The sequence below is a fragment of the Mauremys reevesii genome, linkage group 16 (assembly GCF_016161935.1).
Source record: "Mauremys reevesii isolate NIE-2019 linkage group 16, ASM1616193v1, whole genome shotgun sequence".
In the NCBI taxonomy this organism is placed as follows: Eukaryota; Metazoa; Chordata; order Testudines; family Geoemydidae; genus Mauremys; species Mauremys reevesii.
The window spans coordinates 40,524,552-40,545,937 of NC_052638.1; the positions used below are offsets into that span (position 1 = coordinate 40,524,552).

Sequence of the window (21,386 nt, forward strand, 5' to 3'; positions counted from 1 at the left end):
GGCACTGCATACACTGTGAAAGGCAGGTGCTGAGATGGAGGTTTAACACCTGATGGGAGGTGATACCCATTGCTACATGGTTGGCAAGAACATACATCATCTCTTTTGGCCCATGTGCAGACTTCACAGCACATCCTTCTGTGGGAAATGGAGGAACTTTAGACACACAAGTATCATGGCTGCTCTTGGACCTACAGCTGCTGTCTGCCTGTAGGATCAATCGGTCTTTGGAATGGATTGAATCTCCTCCAGAAATATTGAGTATTTAGCAGCTGCCAAAGAAGCAGAGCATTGGAAAAGTTGGACAACGATCTGTTTGCTTTCCTCAGCAAGGGCTGAGGGGCTGATACAGCCTAGAGGTCTGACCCAAACCGAACAGTGACCTGGACTGTGGTAATGCAATACAATGTAACGTCATAACACACATGTCTCCCCAGTAGGAAGCCGTTACAAGAGGGTAGCTGTCAGGCAGGGCTGGCAGTAAGTGCCGGAGTGGGGGAGCCTCCCAGGATAAATGTCGGCAGCTCCATGACTTGGGGGCATTCCAGGCCTTGTTTTCAGCAAGGTAAAAGCCCAGGGTTGGGTTCCGAACGTGTACGTGCAGTTGCAGACCTAATTTGTACCCGGGTCCTGCAGTCGTACACCTGGCGCTGGTGATTGCACCTTGGAGCGGCCAGTGTGACCCATTACTGAGCCTTTGTCTGTGTTTATACCCTGTTTGCCCTTGTAAGTTTGTTGCAAATTAGATGGAAAATTACATGCACATTTTTGTGGGGGACCCTGGGCAGATTCTGGCCATTTAAAAATCAGGCCCTAAAAACTAGACTGGTCAGAATACTAGAGGGTATATCCATGGGGCAGGCCTGCACCAGGCTGGGAACTAGGTGACCCAGTAGGTTTATTCCTTTCGTGTTTTAAGCTAAGCCTCTATTGCACAATGAGAGCTGCGCTGTTGTTAGAAGAGAGGGGAATATCAGTTTGGACCCTAGGCTTTTCCATGCTGGTTCTGATATCCTGCAGTGCCAGCCACAGCTGATTCTTCCAAGGAAGACAAGAAACCCCTTTAATGCACCTGGCAAATAGACCTGCAGCCAGGTCTGGTGCAATGGCAGTGCTGGGAGCCGTTGGGACTCAGAGAGGGTGAGGTGCTGTGGGTCAAAAATCAGGGTTGAGGTTCAGAGGCTGAACCATGAGAAGAGGGGGGGGGCTAGGACAGAAATCTGGGTGAGTATTGCTGGTCGGCACTGAGGGGCATTCCCACACCTCTGGGGCAGAGTCAAGCTTGTGTAGAGCAAGAGTATGGAACATACCCACACAATGAAACATGAAAGGGGCATGAGACATTCTGGCCTGTAAGGAACCAGCCTAGGTAGATGCTAGAGACGGGAGTTCTGGGGCAGGTTCTTGGCGTCTTATCCTGCTGACAAGAGGCTCACGAAGGCTTTTTCTAACCTAGACTTGAGCCATAAAGACAGTGGGGATTGTTGATTCGAAATAAAGAATGAGGAGTAGCTGCACTCATCTCGGTCCAGTAGTGAACCTCCACTAGCTAAAAGCAGGGAGAGTGGGGAGGGCGGCTCGACATTCGTCATTGACAATCAGAAGCCCCTTGCCTCCCAGATACTTAGAGGAGCTCCCAAAGTGTCTCCTTCACTGCTGCATCTCTGGTTTCCTCCGCTCAGCTGTATTGCTCATTCCAGCCAGGAGAGGCTTATTAGCACAGCTCTCTGTAAGATGCCCTTGAGTGGGTTTTTTTTTCCAGGTGTAAACACCAGGGGGAGGCTATGCCAATGCCTCGCATTCTTTCATCTCGGCAGGGTTTTGCCCTTTCTCGCAGCTTGGCTCTGACAGCAGGCTCTGAGCTGCTGGGCATGGAATACAAACAGGCTTCCAAGTTCAAAGCATGACAAGAATTCCATTCCAGGCTGGAGGAATTTTTGTTTAATGCTGGGTGCTCCAGGGGTCTCTGGGAGAAGTTTTGAGAGCTGAGTTGGGTTGCGTAAACCCTTCTTTGCCAGGAACTGGCAGTTCCTAGTCAGACCCGACAGCTTTCACAAATGGGGGGAGAGGAAAGCAGGATGTTCAGATTCAAACTGCCTTGTGAGGGGGCGGGTGGGGAGCGAGGAGCCAAGCGCAGTGAAGCATTTGCATCTTTACCTATCTTAAAATTAGCCATTAGGGCACTCGGAGGGTCTGTTCTCTGCTTGGTGAACGCACAGCGGCTGCCATTAGTGCTAATGGGAGTTAGGCACACGCATTGAGCAGCAAGGGTGCCCCTAAGCTACAAATCTACTTGGCAATTTTATTATGTAAATAAATGGTGCTTGCACATACACCTGCTGCTGCTGCTGCTCGTGGTAATGTTCATGGCAAGATATGTAAACAAACAGCTATTCCCTTCCAATAGATTTATTTCCTTTCTTCTGAGCCATTACATTACCTCCTGACTCTATGCAGGTACAAATCTGTAGCGGTGTAAAGATTGCACTCTGCCTCGACGGACTCTGACCCCCAAAGCGTGACAGCTGGCTATTATTTTCAGATATTGTTTGGGGGGGTTTAGTAACCTGTATCGTCCTTAATGTATTGGCTTCTTGGGACATCTGCACCTGCTACAGGACTTGAACTGCTAAGGGTCCGATTCTGCTCCGCATTAAATCAGTAGCAACTCTCTCATTAACGCTGCTGGGAGCTGGGTCAAATCTGAAGTGGGTCATTGGAAAACCAGAATCTGCTCATGTAATCCAGCCCTACCCCCTACCCCCCCCCCCCCCCGCGCCTCAGAAATCTGGCTTAATTTACTTTAACCAAGGATTAAATTCGACCCTTAACATTTCACACTGAATTTCATCCTCCCCTCGCCCCTGCCTCCAGTGCAAAGGATCACCAGAGGCTCCTCTGGTTCTCTAATGCAGTTCAGTTATTGATGGGACCTGCAAGGAAAGCAGCCAGCTCCTCTGAAAAACCATGTGCCCATTTCCTGACCATAGAAATGTCTCTTAGCTGTAGCTGTGATTACAGCGCTCGTGCCTCCCTTCCATTTGGTGGGAGCGCTGGAGTTCTTTGGCAGTCAAATGGATTGCGTTTAAGGACAACTGCTGCCAGTGGGACCACTAAAGCACTGTTTCTTTGCCATCAGAGTCCCACGATATATGCAACATCCATATTGTACATTTCAGTTCTCCCCCTTGGGCTTCTGTACTCAAGAAGGGAGATGTCTGCATATTCGCCCTGTGCAAATCTAGTCCCAGGCGGCTCTGTTGGGAAGGCGAGAGGCGTGGTGTGAAGGCTCCTCCACATCACTCAATTGGTGTCCCAGGAAAGGGGAGTCAGGGAAGGTCGGGGGAAGGGAAGCGGATTCCTTATGAATAATTTGTACATTATTAATATGCATGTGTTTTTTAAAGAAGTTTCCAACTCTCCCTCTCTGCCTCTCCTCTCAGCAGCCTTTGATGCTTTATTAATTATTGCAGTGGAAACCAGTCAGACACGATCCCTCAATAGACAGGAACGCCAATGGAGCCTTTGAACAGATCGGTTCCTAATGCAAAAGCCAAATGGTTATTAGGGCCATTGCATTCAGGGAAGTCATCCTGCAAATCTGTGTGAACAAGTTTCACTCCTCGTGGCAGGGGACCAATCCCAGAGAGGATCCTCAGAGGCAGCACCTGGTTTTTGTGAGGGATATGTGGGGTAGCAGGTCCTTGGCACCACGTTGCCCTGTGCTCTCTGGTCACTTTACAGGCCATATAGTCAGTCTGCATGTGGTGGGAGCTGTCCAAAAAGCAGGGTTCAGAAAGAGATTTCTGGCTTTACAGCCCAGGCCAGTGGGGATTGAGCTTAGAGGATGGGCGATGGTTATGACCCAATAAGCACCTATGGAATTTGGGGTGTTGGGTATTGCTGCTAGTTAACGACAAAGCAGGAAGGATGCGAGTGTGAACCCGGGCTTATGTTGCAAAAAAAGTTGGCCATGACAGTAGCAGCCAAATGAGCTGAGAGAAGCTGATGAGCAGCAATGGAGGATCAAGTGAGAAAGATGAGATGTAGAAACAGACAAGCAAAGCTGGTTTCTGATGTGTAAATTTCAGGCACTGGTAATATAGAGTTGGGGGGGTTCCCAGGAACTGTAAGAAGTTACATTGTCTCATTTCAACATGTCTGATCATGTGGCCCCAATACATGCTCAGAGCTCACTGGCCTCCACTGGGAATCCTGTGTACACCAGGGTCTGTCCAGCTTTGTTAAACAGAGCAGGCAGCAATAGTGAAATACACTTAGAAGGAAACAATCTCCTCCTCTCCATTAACAGACAGAATGGACTCTGCCAGGTTATCCGAGAGACACTGAGCAGTCCATGCAGGTAGCTAGGACTTACTGTTTCTGAGCGCATCCTTGTGCAGCTTTTCCATGGTCATCCTAGCTGTAAGACTGGGCTGCAAGTTATTTGGAGCTGCAGCTCTCCTGTTGTGCACAGGAGAGATGCCACTACCATGCATGTGACATCTTTCCTAATGGTGTCCTAGGCCTTGTCCCCGGAGGCTGCAGGAATGTTCTTGAGAGGATTCCTAGGTTCAGAGGCCAGAAGGGACCACTGTGATCATCTACTCTGACCTCCTGCATAGCGCAGGCCGGAGACCTACCCCCAAATCATACCTAGAACAGAGTTTTTATCCAAACATCCAATCCTGATTTAAACATTGTCAGTTACGGAGAGTCCACCGCAACCCTTGGTAAATTGTTCCAATGGTTAACTACTCTCACCGTTAAAACTTCACACCTTATTTCCAGACTGAATTTGTCTAGCTTCAACTTCCAGCCATCGCGTCGTGTTAGATCTTTCTCTGCTAGACTGAAGAGCCCATCGTTAAATATTCCTTCCCCATGTAGATACCCTGTAGAAAAAATTAAAATGTCACCTGATATGATAGCACATTGGGCTAAGGAAAACCATGAGCAGACGAGGAAGCTGGTGGTGTGGGGTTTGCAGGTCAAGATCAGGGGAGTGGAAGTCAAGGCTCCTGGTTATATTATTCCTGGTTCTGCTTCTGGCTTGCTGTGGCGCCTTGGGCAAGTCACTTAACCTCTCTGTGCCCTTGTTTCTCCAGCTAGACAGGGGCTGTAAATAAGCTGTTGACTTGTTACAGAGCTTTGTAGGGACTGGAAAGAAGGTTTGTTGGGCTGAGAGAGAGAATCCAGCTGCTGTGCTGGTTTCCCCTTGGAGGTAACTGGTTATCCATTTACCAGTGTTGTGATGGGAGTGAAAATAAGGGCAAGTGGTGGCCAGCAGGTCTCTGACTCCTTTTCGGTCAGACACATGGGGATTTGCTGGCAGTAAAATCTGCCCCAGTGCTTCAGACAGGTCAGCTCTGCTTGCCACGGATTTTAATTTAGGCTGAAACATTTACACTTTCTTTAACTATGGCCAGAAATGTTTGCAGGGGGAGAGAGACCAAGAAAAACCTGGCATTAGAATAAGCCAGAGCAAGGCCAGGGGGACACGAGGAATGGCCAATACAGCTGTGCCATGGCAACCCTGGGGGAAATGCAGCACTTCTGGGGCAAACTTGGGACCAGTCCCCCGGAGGGGCCTAAAGTAGCCAAAGCAGGATAGAGAGCTGCTGCCCAATAATACTGTGCTCCGGGCTGCCTTGTGGTGTTCTGGGTGAGGAATTAATAGCCCTGACCAGGGCTGGAGCCGTGTAACTTCTGCCACGCAGCTCTGCCAATTCTGACTTGTTATTCCAGTCTTGGGCTGTTCCCCCCCCTCCCCCCCCAGCCGCTCTGCCAGGTCACTTCAGTTCCAGCCTACAGTGCCCGCTGCTATTCCAGCCTCTCTCCTACTTCTGCTGTTGCTTCTCATTCCTCCTGTGTAACTCCTGCTATTCGAGTCCTGGCCTTCTCTCCTGAGCAGAAACTGCCAGTCATGCTCAATTGGGCTGTATTATCCAGTGCTGATAACTAACAAGGATAAGCAATCACTGGAGCCTGGGCTGAGCCCAGGAAACTTGTGTCTCTGATATCAAGGCAGCTGCTAAACTGTTGTAGGTCTCCAAAGGTAAAAAGCCAGTGCATTGAATAGCTGTGCCACCAAGCCTCCAGCTCCATGGACAGTTTACACTGGGTTCAAGAGAAATGGGATCAGATTCATGCTACCATTTAAGGACTTTGCAGTTGTGTAGGCCAGGTGCTGGGGAGCTGACGTGGGAAACTCAGGCTTGTCTGTGTGCATTCAGTGCTCTCTCTTTCCCAGGGCACCATAAATAAATTCTCTGAGTCCATCCTAGCACACTGTATCAATCTTGTTTAATAGACTGGAAAGCTTATTGCATGGCGGCAGGTCGCAAGGAGTGTCGAGGTGATGGATTGTGCCTTCCCGGAGTCGAGCGTCGTTGATGTATAATGAAATATTTATGATTTATTCCAGCTAATAAACTGGAATGAAGTGTGTGATGTATGTGAGCAGATGGGAGAACTATTGATGCAGTTTTCATTGTGTGTGGGGGGAGGGGGCAGTTTATGTCCATCTCAGACACACACACGCGCCTGCACATCCCTTCATACCAGGAAATGCACACTTTGCTTCTGTGAGCATGGCAGAGCTGAATTCCATTGTTAGTCTTCAGCTCTTTCATCGAATGGTTTATCACGCCATGCCCTGTTCCGGAGAGCCGGAATCCTCTAGTTGTAGCCGGCTATTCCTTTTGAATGTTAGACTTTGGGCTCGATGTCCAACTGAGAACTGCAATCATGATTCAAACTCAGTAAAATAACAAGGCCTTCCACTTCTCCCACCCTGGCCACAGTCAGCTGGGAGGCTGGAGTAGCATCCCCACTATGCCAAGCTCCAGAACGTTATGCTCTTGATGTTTCCGCGTTACCTACAAAAATCATCTCCGTGGGTTCCACACACACTGGGAATTCTGGAGTCAAAACAGAGGAAAATCCCTTTATTTCACTGTCTGCTTCCTGTACTTTTTATAGACAGTTGATTTGCAAGAATGTTGCTCTTGCCTGGGTGGTAGTAGGAACTGGATGCCCATCTCTTAGATTTTATACTTCTTGTAATTCTTAGGGTATTTTTTCTGCGGCCAGGAAACAATATGGGAAGAGGCAACACAATTTTTTCATATATCAGAGGGGTGGTCATGTTAGTCTGGATCTGTAGAAGCAGCAAAGAGTCCTGTGGCACCTTATAGACGAACAGACATATTGGAGCATGAGCTTTCGTGGGTGAAGACCCACTTCATCGGATGCAAGTGGCTATTCACCCACGAAAGCTCATGCTCCAATACGTCTGTTCGTCTATAAGGTGCCACAGGACTCTTTGCAATTTTTTCATAGATTCCAAGGCCGGATGGGACCATTGTTATCATCTGCTCTGGCCTCCTGTATAGCACAGGGCAGACTTCCCCCAAATAATTCCCAGAGCAGAGCTTTTAGAAAAACAGCCAACTTTGATTTTAAAATTGCCAGTGATGGAGAATCCACCATGACCACTGGGAAATTGTTGCAGTGGTTACTTACTCTTACTGTTAAAAATTTACACCTTATTTCTGAATTTGTCTAGCTTCAACTTTCAGTCATTGGATTGTGTTAGACCTTTCTCTGCTAGACTGAGGAGCCCGTTATTAAATACTTGTTCCCCTTGTAAATACCAATAGACTGTAGTCAAGTCATCCCTTCACCTTCTCTTTGTTAAGCTAAATAGATTGAGCTCTTTGAGTCTATCACTATAAAGCAGGTTTTCTAATCCTTTAAGCATTCTCCAGGCTCTTCTCTGAACCCTTTGCAATGTATCAACAACCTTCTTGAATTGTAGGCACCAGAACTGGACACAGGATTCCAGTAGCGGGTGCACCAGTGCCAAATGTAGAGGTAAAATAGCCTCTTTACTCCTACTCAAGAGTCCCCTCCTTATGCATGCCAGGATCATAATAGCTCTTTTGGCCACAGCGTCACCGTGGGCGCTTGTATTCAGCTGATCATACACCATGACCCACACATTTTTTTCGGAGTCGCTGCTTCCCAGGATAGAATCCCCCATTCTTTGTTCCTAGATGTCTATACAGACGCTCCCCAACTTACGCAAGCGTTCCGTTCCAGAACACCTGGCGTAACTCGAATTTTGCCTAAGTCGGGACCGTATACCCAATCATTTTACACACACACACACACACACACACACACTTTCTAGCTTATGGAATTTACGGAACTTTTTCCGTAAATGCGGATTTGCGTAAGTCGGGTTTGCGTAACTCAGAGAGCATCTGTATTTACATTTAGCCATATTAAAACACATATTGTTTGCTTGTGTCCAGTTTACCAAATGATCCAGATCATGCTGAATCAGTTCCCTGTCCTGTTCATTAATTACTACTCCACCAATGTTTGTGTCATCTGTAAACTTTATCAGTGATGGTGTTATGTTTTCCTCAAGGTCACTGATAAAAACATTAAATATTGTAGGGTCAAGAAATGGTCACCACGGGACTATGCTGGAATGCACTTGCTCAAGGATAATTCCTCATTTACAGTTACATTTTGAGACTATCAAGTAGCCAGTTTTAAATCCATTTAATGTGTGCCATGTTAATTTTATATCATTCTAGTGTGTTTAATCAAAATGTCATGTGGTACCAAGTTCAATGCCTTTCTGAACTCTCTAAGTATGTTACATCAACACTATTATCTTTATCAACCAAACTTGTAATCCCATCAAAAAAAGATATCAGATTAGTTTGACAGGATCTATTTTCCATAAACCCATGTTGATTTGCATTCTTTATTAATCAAGTCTCAGATCAGCCGCTCCATTATCTTGCCTGGGATCGATGTCAGGCTGACAGGGCTATAATTACTTGGATCATCCTGTTTGTCCTTTTTAAAATTAGCCCAACATTAGCTTTCTTCCCATCTGGAACTTCCCAGGGCTCCAAGATTTACGGAAAATCAACTTTAACAGTCCAGTGAGGTCCTCAGCCAGGTCTTTTAAAACTCTGAGGTGCGAGTTAACTTCTTCCTCTCCGCTAAGTTGGCTCATAAAAGTATATAAAAAAATGAACGGTCTAGAGAAGGGAGATCAGGAATTTGTGCCCTTCCTGTCTCCTAACACAAGAATAAGAAGACAGTCAATGAAATTAAAAGGTTGGAGATTCAAAACTGACAAAAGAAAATGCTCTTCTCACAGCTTGTGATTTAAACTGTGGAACTCGCTGCTACAGGAAGTTGTGGAGGCCAAGAACTTGATGACTGGAATCTCCAGAGTTATAATAAATGACAGCAACAGTTTTGGAGGGCTACTAAACCTTCTGTTTCAGGGTGTAAGACAATCTAAGAAACAAGGATGAGATGTAGTGTGAGGGGCAGATTAGCCCACAACTGCCTAATGCAGATTGCTTGCATCTTCCACTGAAGCATCTGGCACTGGCCACTGCCAGAGCCAGAACACTGGACTAGATGGACCTGGGGTCTGGTCCAGTCTGGCAATTCCTGTGTTCTTAGGTATTTTAGAGACCAGAATAAGAGATGGGGAAACTGAGGCACGATGATGTTGGGAGCCTGATTTTCACTATCCACTGTTGCTTTGCACAGCTCGGGTATCTGGAGAATACAAAGAGCTGGGTACGTCTCTAACTGGCCTGTGCTCTGCCCAGTTACCTGTTGTGTCTGCGGACATATGCACGTGCAATTGCATGTCCATTTGTGACAATCTGGCCCGGAGTCCCAGATTCTCTGGTGCCCTTTGTTCATCTCGCACCCCTCAGCTCCAGGGGAGGACTGAGCCCCGAGTGTCCTGCTCAGAAACACTCCCAACCGGATGTGGTGGTAGTGCTGGGATTAGCGCTCAAGAAGTCCTGGTTCCTAGCCCCATACTCAGTGTGCTGGACCATTCTGCCTTTTAAAATCAGTCAGTATATTAACCAGTAACCTGGGGCTGCCGTAGCGTGACCCATGCCTGCCACCAGTAGCACAAACACAAAGTCAAATGAAACCATCAAAGGAAAGGTAGCACAAGCGTCACCAACAGGGTAGAGCAGCTCCTGTTCAAAGCTCCCACGCACCATGTAATGCCTGTACCATGGAAAAGAGACAAACCATGTTCCACCCCCTCAGCGTGCCAGAGTGTCCCACCTGCTGTTCCTTTGTCTGCCTAATTAGTTCCTGTTTGCAAAGCCCTTTGAGATCCTCAGATGAAAGGCTCTGAAGAAGGACAAAGTGTCATTATTTCTGACGGCCTCAAAGAAAGGCTTCTCGAGGGTCTCACAGCTGGGATACCAATTGTCTTGCCGACATGCAAATTTGGTGAGCCCTGTGATTCTCCAGGTAGGGTCTGTGCAAAGGAATCCAGTAGGGAGGATGCCTCATTCTGTCTTTGCCCCCTCGAGCTGAGAGAGCGCTGTGCCAGCCAAGCAGCCAGCAGCAGGGAATTCCTATCAGAACTTGTAAAGAAAAGCTTCAAGGCTCCAAAAAGAGCAGGCTGCAGACCCATCAAGATCCTAGTATCATCACTGCTTCAGCAGAGGCACAGAGATTTCCTGCTAGCAGCCAGCAGTTTGGGGCTCAATCCACAGGGGACTGTCCCTTCTACACTGAGCTTCCCCAGCTTGGATCAGAAATAATTTCCCATCACTTTGGCTGGAGTCTTGTGTTGGCACTAGCGTTACTGTTACCGCCATTGCTTGTGAAGTTCACTGCAGCTCCAGTAACCTGGAGGTGATAGAGATCATTTAAATGCTATTGGAAAGTCTGTGTGTCAAAGGAGATGTAGCTGGTATCAGGACCAGCACAGGAGATGCACCTGAAATAGTAAACGCTCGTCTTTCGCTGTGATCGTACAGCAGTTTGGACCCTGTCCTTACGCCAAACAAATTATGTCGGATTCAAAATGTTCCACACGTGCAACAAGCCAAAGCTCTAAGCGGGAATAGTTCGGTCATACAATGAATGACGTGACACTTGTCAAAACAGCCACTGGGCCTGATTTTGAAAGTCTGCCTCTAATTTGTTTAAGCAAATGGGAAGATTTAGCTTTGCACCTGCAATACCTGACTGGGCCCACAGATCAGGGAGTTAAATGGCTAACTCGTGTCATTTGCCCCCATAATTAATGGTGAGCACAAAATGTAGGCAAAGTTCATTGTGAGTGTAAAGTTGTGCTGGCAAAATTACAGGGCGGGGTTGAGGGCTACTTTACAAATGGGGTGATCCGGAGCTTAACATTTCTGGGTTGGGGCCCCCGCTGGACGGTTGGGAATGTCTGGGTCTAATCCTGTTTTGTTTAATGCCGTTAAATGGCAAACCCTGGTCCAGTGTCACAGAGTGGCTGGGGCTGGCTAATGGACATTGCCAGGGAGATGTTTAGAGGGAAGCTCTTCGTATCACTGAGGTGATCTAGCAAGGCTATCCACAGAAATGGCTTAGACGGAGCACCCGCTGTCACTAGCTTCTGTCACCTAGCATAAAGCCAAGTGCCTGGCATGTGTCTGTGTCACAGGTGGAGTATTGCAGTTGGATGGGCTTTGCAGGGTGGCCTCAGGTCAGCTCACACTGGGTTTCATGCTGATCACCCCACTTGACCCAAACAGTGCTCCTTTCTCCCACTCCTCTTTCCCTCTAGTGCATTTTTCCCCCATAGATTTTCGACAACTGATCTGCCACCTTCTTCCACCAGAAACAAATAACTGAGTGAGGTAGCGAGGGAGCTAAGGAAGAATAATCCTAGAGCCTAGCGCCTCTGAGAGAGTGAAATTCAACCCAGCTCAAGGCCCATGTGCCGCTACGGAGGCCCTCTGCAGAGGAGTGGATTTCACCCTGTGAGCACTGCAGGAGCAGAACGGCACTAAGAACCACCGAGAGATCTTGAGAGCCTTTGGAACAGCTGGCCACAGTATTAGCTGCCACCGTGGCAGGGGGTTAAAGTCACTCACTTTTTTCTTTTTGCATATCTACAGCATACATTTCCTTTCAAGCTGATGTTTCGCTGCTTACTAATGTAATGGCACAAGGGAATGGCCATTAGCCCTGTTCTTCACTGGGTGAATTATCAGAAGTTCTAATAGACGTCACCTTTATAGGTCACCTTTATAGAAATTAAAGTGGGCCTTGTATCTGGTTCTGATGACGGGCTGTAGGCTCACAGAGCAGTGACAAGGCTTCCTGTCCCCATGTCTGAATTGTGAGTGGAGCTTCCTCTGATTCCTACAGGGAGAGCTGTGCATTTATAACAACGGGCTTGGAAAATACAGCTTTGAAATAGGTGTCTCCTCTTCGGAAGCCATCAGTGCCCATTGCCTCGCCTTCCCCTTTGCAAGGTGAGTAGTTGGGCCTTTGTGGGCAGCTCCCCACTGCACCAGCAGCCTCTGTGCATAATTGGAAGTAGAAATGTCATCAAGTGATTGCAAAGGCTGAGCATTTAGATGTTCAATTTCAGCAAATGGCTGTACGCTGCTGATGCAAACGGGGAGACCAGAGTAAGGCTGGGTTTAATCAGGCCAGCTGTGTCCTAACGTCCTACTTTCCTGGCAGCAGTTCACCGCTGGTTTTTTTCCCCTACAATTTGTGCTAGCTTTTCAATCCCGCAGAGCCACTCTAGCTACCGGAGCAGGGCTGGGGCCTTGGTGAAAGAGGCCGGGAAGTTCTGATTGCTACTGCCCCAAGCAGAAAGCCCGCAGCCTGGGTTTCCGGGCTGTGTTCCCTGTAAGCGGCGTGCTTGGGCAGCTGCCCAGGAGAGATTCAAATGCTGCCCAGCTGATTAGCGAGTGCTCACAGCCAGCAGCGTGTGCTCAGGTGCCCCTCCCTCCACGTTGCTTCGTCCTGCAGCTGCTCCCAGGACCCTCCTGCTGTCTGTGCAAAGTGGGGGGAGGGTGCTGATGTCAGGGTGTCCCCCTGCCCCTGTACCCCATCTCCGTAGAGCAGGGGAGAGGGGACAGCTTGGCTCAGGACTTGGAGCTCCTGCGGTGAACGGTGAGTGAGTGAGTGCCTTTCTTAAAGAGACAGTGCACTGTTTCTGAGATTTCCCCAGCAGCCAGCTCTCTCAGGCTCTGTGGCTTTGGCTACACTTGCACTTCAAAGCGCTGCCGCGGCAGCGCTTTGAAGCACTAAGTGTAGTCAAAGCGCCAGCGCTGGGAGAGAGCTCTCCCAGCGCTGTCCGTACTCCACCTCCCTGTGGGGAATAACGGACAGCGCTGGGAGCCGCGCTCCCAGCGCTGGGGCTTTGACCACACTGGCGCTTTGCAGCGCCGCAATTTGCAGCGCTGGAGAGGGTGTGTTTTCACTCCCTGCTGCAGCGCTGCAAATTTGCAAGTGTAGCCAAGGCCTGTGTCTCTTTCTCTGTCTCACACACAGTCTCTGGGTCTCTCACACACACACTGTCTGTGTGTCTCTCACACACACTGTCACTGTGTCACAAAAACAGTGTCACACACACACCATCTCTTTGACACACACAGTCTGTGTCACACACACACTGTCTCTTTCACACTCACCTCCCAACACATACTTGTATTATTATTGTTGTTACTTCTTGGTACTTCCTGCAATGCACATATATTCTCTGCAATTTTACTCTTCCAAAGTGTGTTATTTTAGTGTTTTGACTGGTCTATGCAGTTCATAATTTTTATTTCTCTTACACTTAAACTTAGTTCTTTGAGTAGTGAGTTCTAAAATGTCTAACCTGTCCTGGCAGGAGTAATTATCCCTATGGTAACCTTTTAAAAATATATATTATATCTAGGTTTTTTGTCTCTACTGATGGCGCACAGCTGCACGTACCTCGGTGCACATAACAAAATTTATTCTGCACATGGATGGAAAAAATTAGAGGGAACATTTTTTACGGTGCTGGCAGATAGAGAACATGTCTTTGATTGGTAAACCTCATGGAGAATGCATCTGGAGCTGGCCAGGAACGTCCCTTCTTGGGGCTGATGGGAATGCATGTGACAGCGTGTGTTGAAATAAGGCTGGCATTTATCTTAGAGGGACCATTAATGCAAAAGAAAATATTTGTAAATAACATTAAGGTTGTGAAAGAAACTGACAAAAGCCAGGAAAGTCCAGGTTGTAATTGATAAGCCGGTGTGGTGACTCAGTGCTCACTGGTGTGTCAGCTCTGCGCTCTCCGCACCACCAGTTCACGTCCCCACTGGGGACTTACGCTGACACTGTCATTACATCAAAGATTGCAACATATGTTTCTGAGGGCTCCTGCCTCCTCCCGCCCGCATGTGCCTTTTATTTCCAGACACCTGGGCTCAAATGTGCCCAAGGTCAAGAGTGAAATGAGATTAGTGCTCTCGCTCTAGTCCCCCGTGTAGAGTGTCTCTATCACAAAGCCGTCCTGATACAGGACTTGCTTTGTTGGCAGGCGCCGCTTAGCACCATTCTGCAGGGCTGATGAACGATGTCACTGAGCAAACATTTCTCAACCGCTAGACCTCTAATTTAATTCCTCTTTTTAATTGTGCACTGTGGGTCAAATCCATCTTTGGTGTAACCCCCAGGGCATCAGGGGGTGGAACTGTCAGGATTGTTGGTAAATTGTGTAGTTAATTGCTTGACCACGCTTTGGTTCGGTATGAAATATATTCAAAAGACCAAGTAACTACTGTCAGTCAGGTTTTTTGCTGAAAGTCAATAATCGTGTAATCCAGGAAGAAAGGCTCAATACAATACCGGTTTCTGGGAAGCCGTCCCATGCAGTGTTGTTAAATTCACCTTACACAGGAGTTACACATTTCAGCTAGCAGTATTTGTAGGATGACTTTACAAGTTACAGAACTCTTTACACATCACTAAAATCCAACCCATCTGTTTGTACCAGTTCCTTAACTTGTAGTTCTCCTTGTCTTTGTTTTGGATACTAGAATTCCAGGGACTGGTACGTAAAGATACCTTCTCCACTTGTACCGGGGCAGAACATTCATGTATTTTGCCTTTGACGAATTTCTTATTGTCTAATGCCAAAGCTGACTTCAGCTTTGCAAAGTGTTATGGGATACTTAGCATAAGTGAATGGGATTATAGAAGGACATAGGCCAATTTAGTTCACGTAACTGCTAGAAATACATATATGCACAATACATCTCCACCTCGATAAAACGCTGTCCTCGGGAGCCAAAAAATCTTACCGCATTATAGGTGAAACCGCGTTATATCGAATTTGATTTGATCCGCCAGAGCGCGCAGCCCTGCTCCCCCGGAGCGCTGCTTTGCCGCGTTATATCCAAATTCATAAGAACATAAGAACAGCCGTACCGGGTCAGACCAAAGGTCCATCTAGCCCAGTATCTGTCTACCGACAGTGGCCAATGCCAGGTGCCCCAGAGGGAGTGAACCTAACAGGCAATGATCAAGTGATCTCTCTCCTGCCATCCATCTCCATCCTCTGACAAACAGAGGCTAGGGACACCATTCTTACCCATCCTGGCTAATAGCCATTTATGGACTTAGCCACCATGAATTTATCCAGTTCCCTTTTAAACATTGTTATAGTCCCAGCCTTCACAACCTCCTCAGGTAAGGAGTTCCACAAATTGACTGTGCGCTGCGTGAAGAAGAACTTCCTTTTATTTGTTTTAAACCTGCTGCCTATTAATTTCATTTGGTGACCCCTAGTTCTTGTATTATGGGAATAAGTAAATAACTTCCTTATCCACTTTCTCAACATCACTCATGATTTTATATAGCTCTATCATATCCCCCCTTAGTCTTCTCTTTTCCAAGCTGAAGAGTCCTAGCCTCTTTAGTCTTTCCTCGTATGGGACCCTCTCCAAACCCCTAATCATTTTATTTGCCCTTTTCTGAACCTTTTCTAGTGCTAGAATATCTTTTTTGAGGTGAGGAGACCACATCTGTACACAGTATTCGAGATGTGGGTGTACCATGGATTTATATAAGGGCAATAATATACTCTCAGTCTTGTTCTGTATTCCCTTTTTAATGATTCCTAACATCCTGTTTGCTTTTTTGACCGCCTCTGCACACTGCGTGGACATCTTCAGAGAACTATCCACGATGACTCCAAGATCTTTTTCCTGACTCGTAGCTAAATTAGCCCCCATCATATTGTATGTATAGTTGGGGTTATTTTTTCCAATGTGCATTACTTTACATTTATCCACATTAAATTTCATTTGCCATTTTGTTGCCCAATCACTTAGTTTTGTGAAATCTTTTTGAAGTTCTTCACAATCTGCTTTGGTCTTAACTATCTTGAGTACATTAGTATCATCTGCAAACTTTGCCATCTAACCGTTTACCCCTTTCTCCAGATCATTTATGAATAAATTGAATAGGATTGGTCCTAGGACTGACCCTTAAGGAACACCACTAGTTACCCCTCTTCATTCTGAGAATTTACCATTAATTCCTACCCTTTGTTCCCTGTCTTTTAACCAGTTCTCAATCCATGAAAGGACCTTCCCTTTTATCCCATGACAGCTTAATTTACGTAAGAGCCTTTGGTGAGGGACCTTGTCAAAGGCTTTCTGGAAATCTAAGTACACTATGTCCACCGGATCCCCCTTGTCCACGTGTTTGTTGACCTCTTCAAAGAACTCTAATAGATTAGCAAGACATGATTTCCCTTTACAGAAACCATGTTGACTATTGCTCAACAGTTTATGTTTTTCCATGTGTCTGACAATTTTATTCTTAACTATTGTTTCGACTAATTTGCCCGGTACCGACGTTAGACTTACCGGTCTGTAATTGCTGGGATCACCCCTAGGGCCCTTTTTAAATATTGGCGTTACATTAGCTAACTTCCAGTCATTGGGTACCGAAGCCGATTTAAAAGACAGGTTACAAACCTTAGTTAATAGTTCCGCAACTTCACATTTGAGTTCTTTCAGAACTCTTGGGTGAATGCCATCTGGTCCCAGTGATTTGTTAATGTTGAGTTTATCAATTAATTCCAAAACCTCCTCTAGTGACACTTCAATCTGTGACAGTTCCTCAGATTTGTCACCTACAAAAGCCAGCTCAGGTTTGGGAATCTCCCTAACATCCTCAGCCGTGAAGACTGAAGCAAAGAATCCATTTAGTTTCTCCGCACTGACTTTATCGTCTTTAAGCGCTCCTTTTGTATTTCGATAATCAAGGGGCCCCACTGGTTGTTTAGCAGGCTTCCTGCTTCTGATGTACTTAAAAAACATTTTGTTATTACCTTTGGAGTTTTTGGCTAGCCGTTCTTCAAACTCCTCTTTGGCTTTTCTTATTACACTCTTGCACTTAAGTTGGCAGTGTTTGTGCTCCTTTCTATTTGCCTCACTAGGATTTGACTTCCACTTTTTAAAGGAAGTCTTTTTATCTCTCACTGCTTCTTTTACATGGTTGTTAAGCCACGGTGGCTCTTTTTTAGTTCTTTTACTGTTTTTCTTAATTTGGGGTATACATTGAAGTTGGGGCTCTATTATGGTGTCTTTAAAAAGGGCCCACGCAACTTGCAGGGATTTCACTTTAGTCACTGTACCTTTTAACTTTTGTCTAACTAACCCCCTCATTTTTGTATAGTTCCCCCTTTTGAAATTAAATGCCACAGTGTTGGGCAGTTGAGGTGTTCTTCCTGCCACAGGGATGTTGAATGCTATTGTATTATGGTCACTATTTCCAAGTGGTCCTGCTATAGTTACCTCTTGGACCAGCTCCTGCACTCCACTCAGGATTAAATCTAGAGTCGCCTCTCCCCTTGTGGGTTCCCGTACCAGCTGCTCCATGAAGCAGTCATTCAAAGTGTCGAGAAATGTTATCTCTGCATTTCGTCCTGAAGTGAAATGTTCCCAGTCAATATGGGGATAATTGAAATCCCGCACTATTATTGGGTTCTTAATTTTGATAGCCTCTCTAATTTCCCTTAGCATTTCATCATCACTATTACTGTCCTGGTCAGGTGGTCGATAATAGATCCCTAATGCTATATTTTTACTAGAGCATGAAATTTCTATCCATAGAGATTCTATGGAACATGTGGATTCGCTTAAGATTTTTACTTCATTTGAATCTACACTTTCTTTCACATATAGTGCCACTCCTCCCCCTGCACGACCTGTTCTGTCCTTCCGATATATTTTGTACCCCGGAATGATTGTGTCCCATTGGTTGCTCTCAGTCCACCAGGTTTCTGTGATGCCTATTATATCAATATCCTCCTTTATCACAAGGCACTCTAGTTCACCCATCTTATTATTTAGACTTCTGGCATTTGTATACAAGCACTTTAAAAACTTGTCCCTGTTTATTTGTCTGCCCTTTTCTGATGTGCCAGATTCTTTTTTATGTGACTGTTTATCATCTGATCCGGCCCTTACATTATCCTCTTCCGTCCTCTGCTCCTGACTATAACCTGGAGATTCTCTATCATCAGACTCTCCCCTAAGAGAAGTCTGTGTCCGATCCACACGCTCCTCTGCAGCAGTCGGTTCCCCCATCAGGTGGTGTTATCATGGGGTAGAGTTGTATAATGATAGAGTGATATTATGTGCTTAATGCATATTAATACACATGATGTGAATAATACATATTGATAATGTGATATATATTAGCCCAGCATATATTGGTCAACAATATTGCTAACATTCTGTAATGGGAGATAAAGTTGACCTAATATTCCATTATTTTTCTACCAACTTGTAACACAGTTCTGGCTCTGGCAGAGGGGTCTGCCAGTGGCGAAGACACCCTCCATCCCAGTTTTATCAGGACAGTTTTTCCTATGCATTCCTACTGTCCCAGAAACATCTTCCAGGAAACACGAAATGTCCATGTGTTTCATTTCATCAGTCAAAATGTTTGTTTTATAAGCACAAAATGTTTGTTCGTGACACATTGCTGTCCCCTGTAGAAGTGTCTCTGTGTTTACCAGGAACAAGTGATCCAACAGAATGAGTGCTCAGTGTGATGAACAGCGTTAGGTGTGAAATCTAGTAAGTGTAGACACGCTCAGAAAAGAATGTTAATGACACTTGTTCAGTGTGTCGTCATAAACTCATTCAGACATTGACACAGACAAATCCTCCACTCTGAAAAATCGACCTGTGAGGGTGAGTCAGCCGGTGTGTTTTACATGTTTTGCAGGCACTGAATGAATGGACTCACAGGCTACGGTGTAGTGTCCAGCATTCAGAGACGCACGGAGGCCCGTGCGTGCCTCAACAAGCTTCCAGCGCTGCTGGCGCCAGATATGGTTTCAGGGTCTGCGGGGAAGCCATTATTTTGTTTCCAGTCTGCCACTGGGAAGGGGACAGTCATTAAACAAACAGCAGCATCCTCTTAACTAGTCTCACTGGAGTAGGAGACCCCTCTTGGCTTGGGAGCCATCGAGTGCTCTGTTGTGCTGGATATGCTGGCTTACTTGATAGGCTGGTAGCAGATGGCACAGGGCAGAGGGTAATGTGCCTGTCCTCTGTGCACCACCATTCCCCGGAGCTCTGGAGGAGTGACACGCACAGCATGGCCTGGCCTGTCAACGGTGGAAGGGATATCAAGTCTCGGCAGCTCAGGATTTAGAGAGAAGAAATGGAAGGGAGAGAAATGCAGAGACAGGGAGAAATTACAGAGCACGTCCCTGGGGTTAACAGCAGTAATAACAATAATACAAAGCTGCCTCAGCGGCGCTGCTGTCTGAGGCCGAAGAATGTTTGCATCAGAGGGGTGTTGGTGATACTGGTGGGGCAGGAGCCATCATGTGGCAGAGAAGTGGAGAGTGGGGGCTCCCACTCCCTTCTCCCACTGAGCCCCCCCACCCCTGATTTTGTTCAATCTGAGGTTACTGTTACCTCCTTTTTCTTACTGCTTAGTGACTCTCTAGGAAGTAGCAGCCCCGGGTGCAAATAGTAGGAAGCAGAAGCTTTTTGAGAACCTTCCAAAAGGGGCAACATGGAATCCAGCTGGGATCCGGCTACTGGCCAACCAGAGCAAGAGCAAGTACTTACCTTGTTGAAAAGAGTGACTGGGGGCATTTGAGAGATCAAAGCTGCCTCAGTACTTAGGTGACCCAGCTTGCAAGGGCTACCTGCACGAGGGGGAGAGAACAGAATCTACCCACGTGCACACACCGCTCCTGGCTCAAGACAAGGGGGAGTAACTAATGTCTGGCCACATACGACAGGAGGGTTGGTCTTGACATCACAAGCAGAAGATGGTGAAGTTCCAGGAGGAGGGTGAGCAGGGAAACCCACTAATTATCAGAGGGTGCTACCCAAAGATCACATTTTTGATACTGAGAAGGCACACTACTCCCTCCTGCTGGGCCAGCCTCAAGGAGGAAAACCAATGGCTTTCCCAGTGACATTGCTACATGTAGTTCTTAAGGAGATGGTCATGAGGAAGGCTGGAGAGCTGAGAAGCCTTCCCTGGGGACCCGTGCACCTTGAGATCGTGCCACATCCAGGGGATAGCAGAGATGCTTTAGAACAGAGAGCTAGATCTCCACCCAGCAGAGAAATCTGCAATTGTATTATTTCCTATCTCACGACCTTTACAGGAGTGATCAGGGCACCATTTCCAATCTGCTAGAGAAGCAGAGAAACTTTCTATCAGATTTTCTAGTAGACCTTTCACCAAACCATTAGCATTGGTTCCTTGTCCCAGATAGTAGCCGTCGGGGAACTGGGTCCACTCCAGGCTTTCGCGCTGTGTGTTGTATTTTCTCAAAGCTGGGTACAAACACTATCCCTTGCCCTGGGTCAACTTAAGCCCAGCCCATAGCTGTGAACTCAGCCTTCCCCAGTGCACAGCTAATGGCAAAGACATTTTGTGTAGCAGCCCCCGTTCTGAACTCCCAGTGCTTTCTGTCATTCCAGAGGCGCTCCCCTGGCAGGAGTGGCCGAACCCCCACACACTAGAATGCTGCACTGCAAAAGGTGCCGTCTGCCTGCTAATTGGTGATGGTGGGTTATACTTTTTTAGGGTGTCAGAGTTCCTGCAACAACGCCAAGCACACCCCTAAGAGCTCTGTCCTGCAGTGCTAGAACAACACCCCTCCTACAGAGCGCCTCCTTCAAGGGAGCGCAGACCAGTTAATTCAGATAAAGCTGGAGCTAAAGCTACGGGGGGATGGGTGATCTCATCAGTCACAAGGCACTTTCACTACTGACATGGAGACCTGGGTTCAGATACGTGTCACATCTCCAGCTGAATTCATTGGGTGGACTTAACCCGTTCCTATTGGACAGCTGTCTGTGTCACAAAACCGGCACCGTGTGCGGAAAAATGGCAGCCCCACTTTGTGTCAATAGTTTCGGGTGACGTGGACACCACTGTTTGCTGTTGAACTAGGTCAAAATTCCCTCTCTTCCTGTCTTCTCTTCATGAATACGCCCCCGGTTGCTGGCTGCAAGCACATGGTTCTCCACACCCACTCCTCAAGTCACATTTCAATT

At 46.9% G+C, this 21,386-nt stretch overlaps 1 protein-coding gene across 9 annotated transcripts in view; it reads left to right on the forward strand.

The window, feature by feature from the left end:
* The window catches only part of ACSF3 (acyl-CoA synthetase family member 3), a 104,979-nt gene that overhangs the window by 70,825 nt on the left and 12,768 nt on the right, over positions 1–21,386 (forward strand). The window contains exon 9 of one of the 9 annotated variants that reach the window (XM_039503170.1): positions 18,645–18,862. The exons of the other annotated variants lie outside the window; for them this stretch is intronic. Within the exon in view, the coding sequence (XP_039359104.1) occupies positions 18,645–18,847 (203 nt within the window). The 3' untranslated portion in view covers positions 18,848–18,862. Of the gene's footprint in view, positions 1–18,644; positions 18,863–21,386 lie in introns of those variants that run through there. 9 annotated transcript variants of the gene reach the window in all.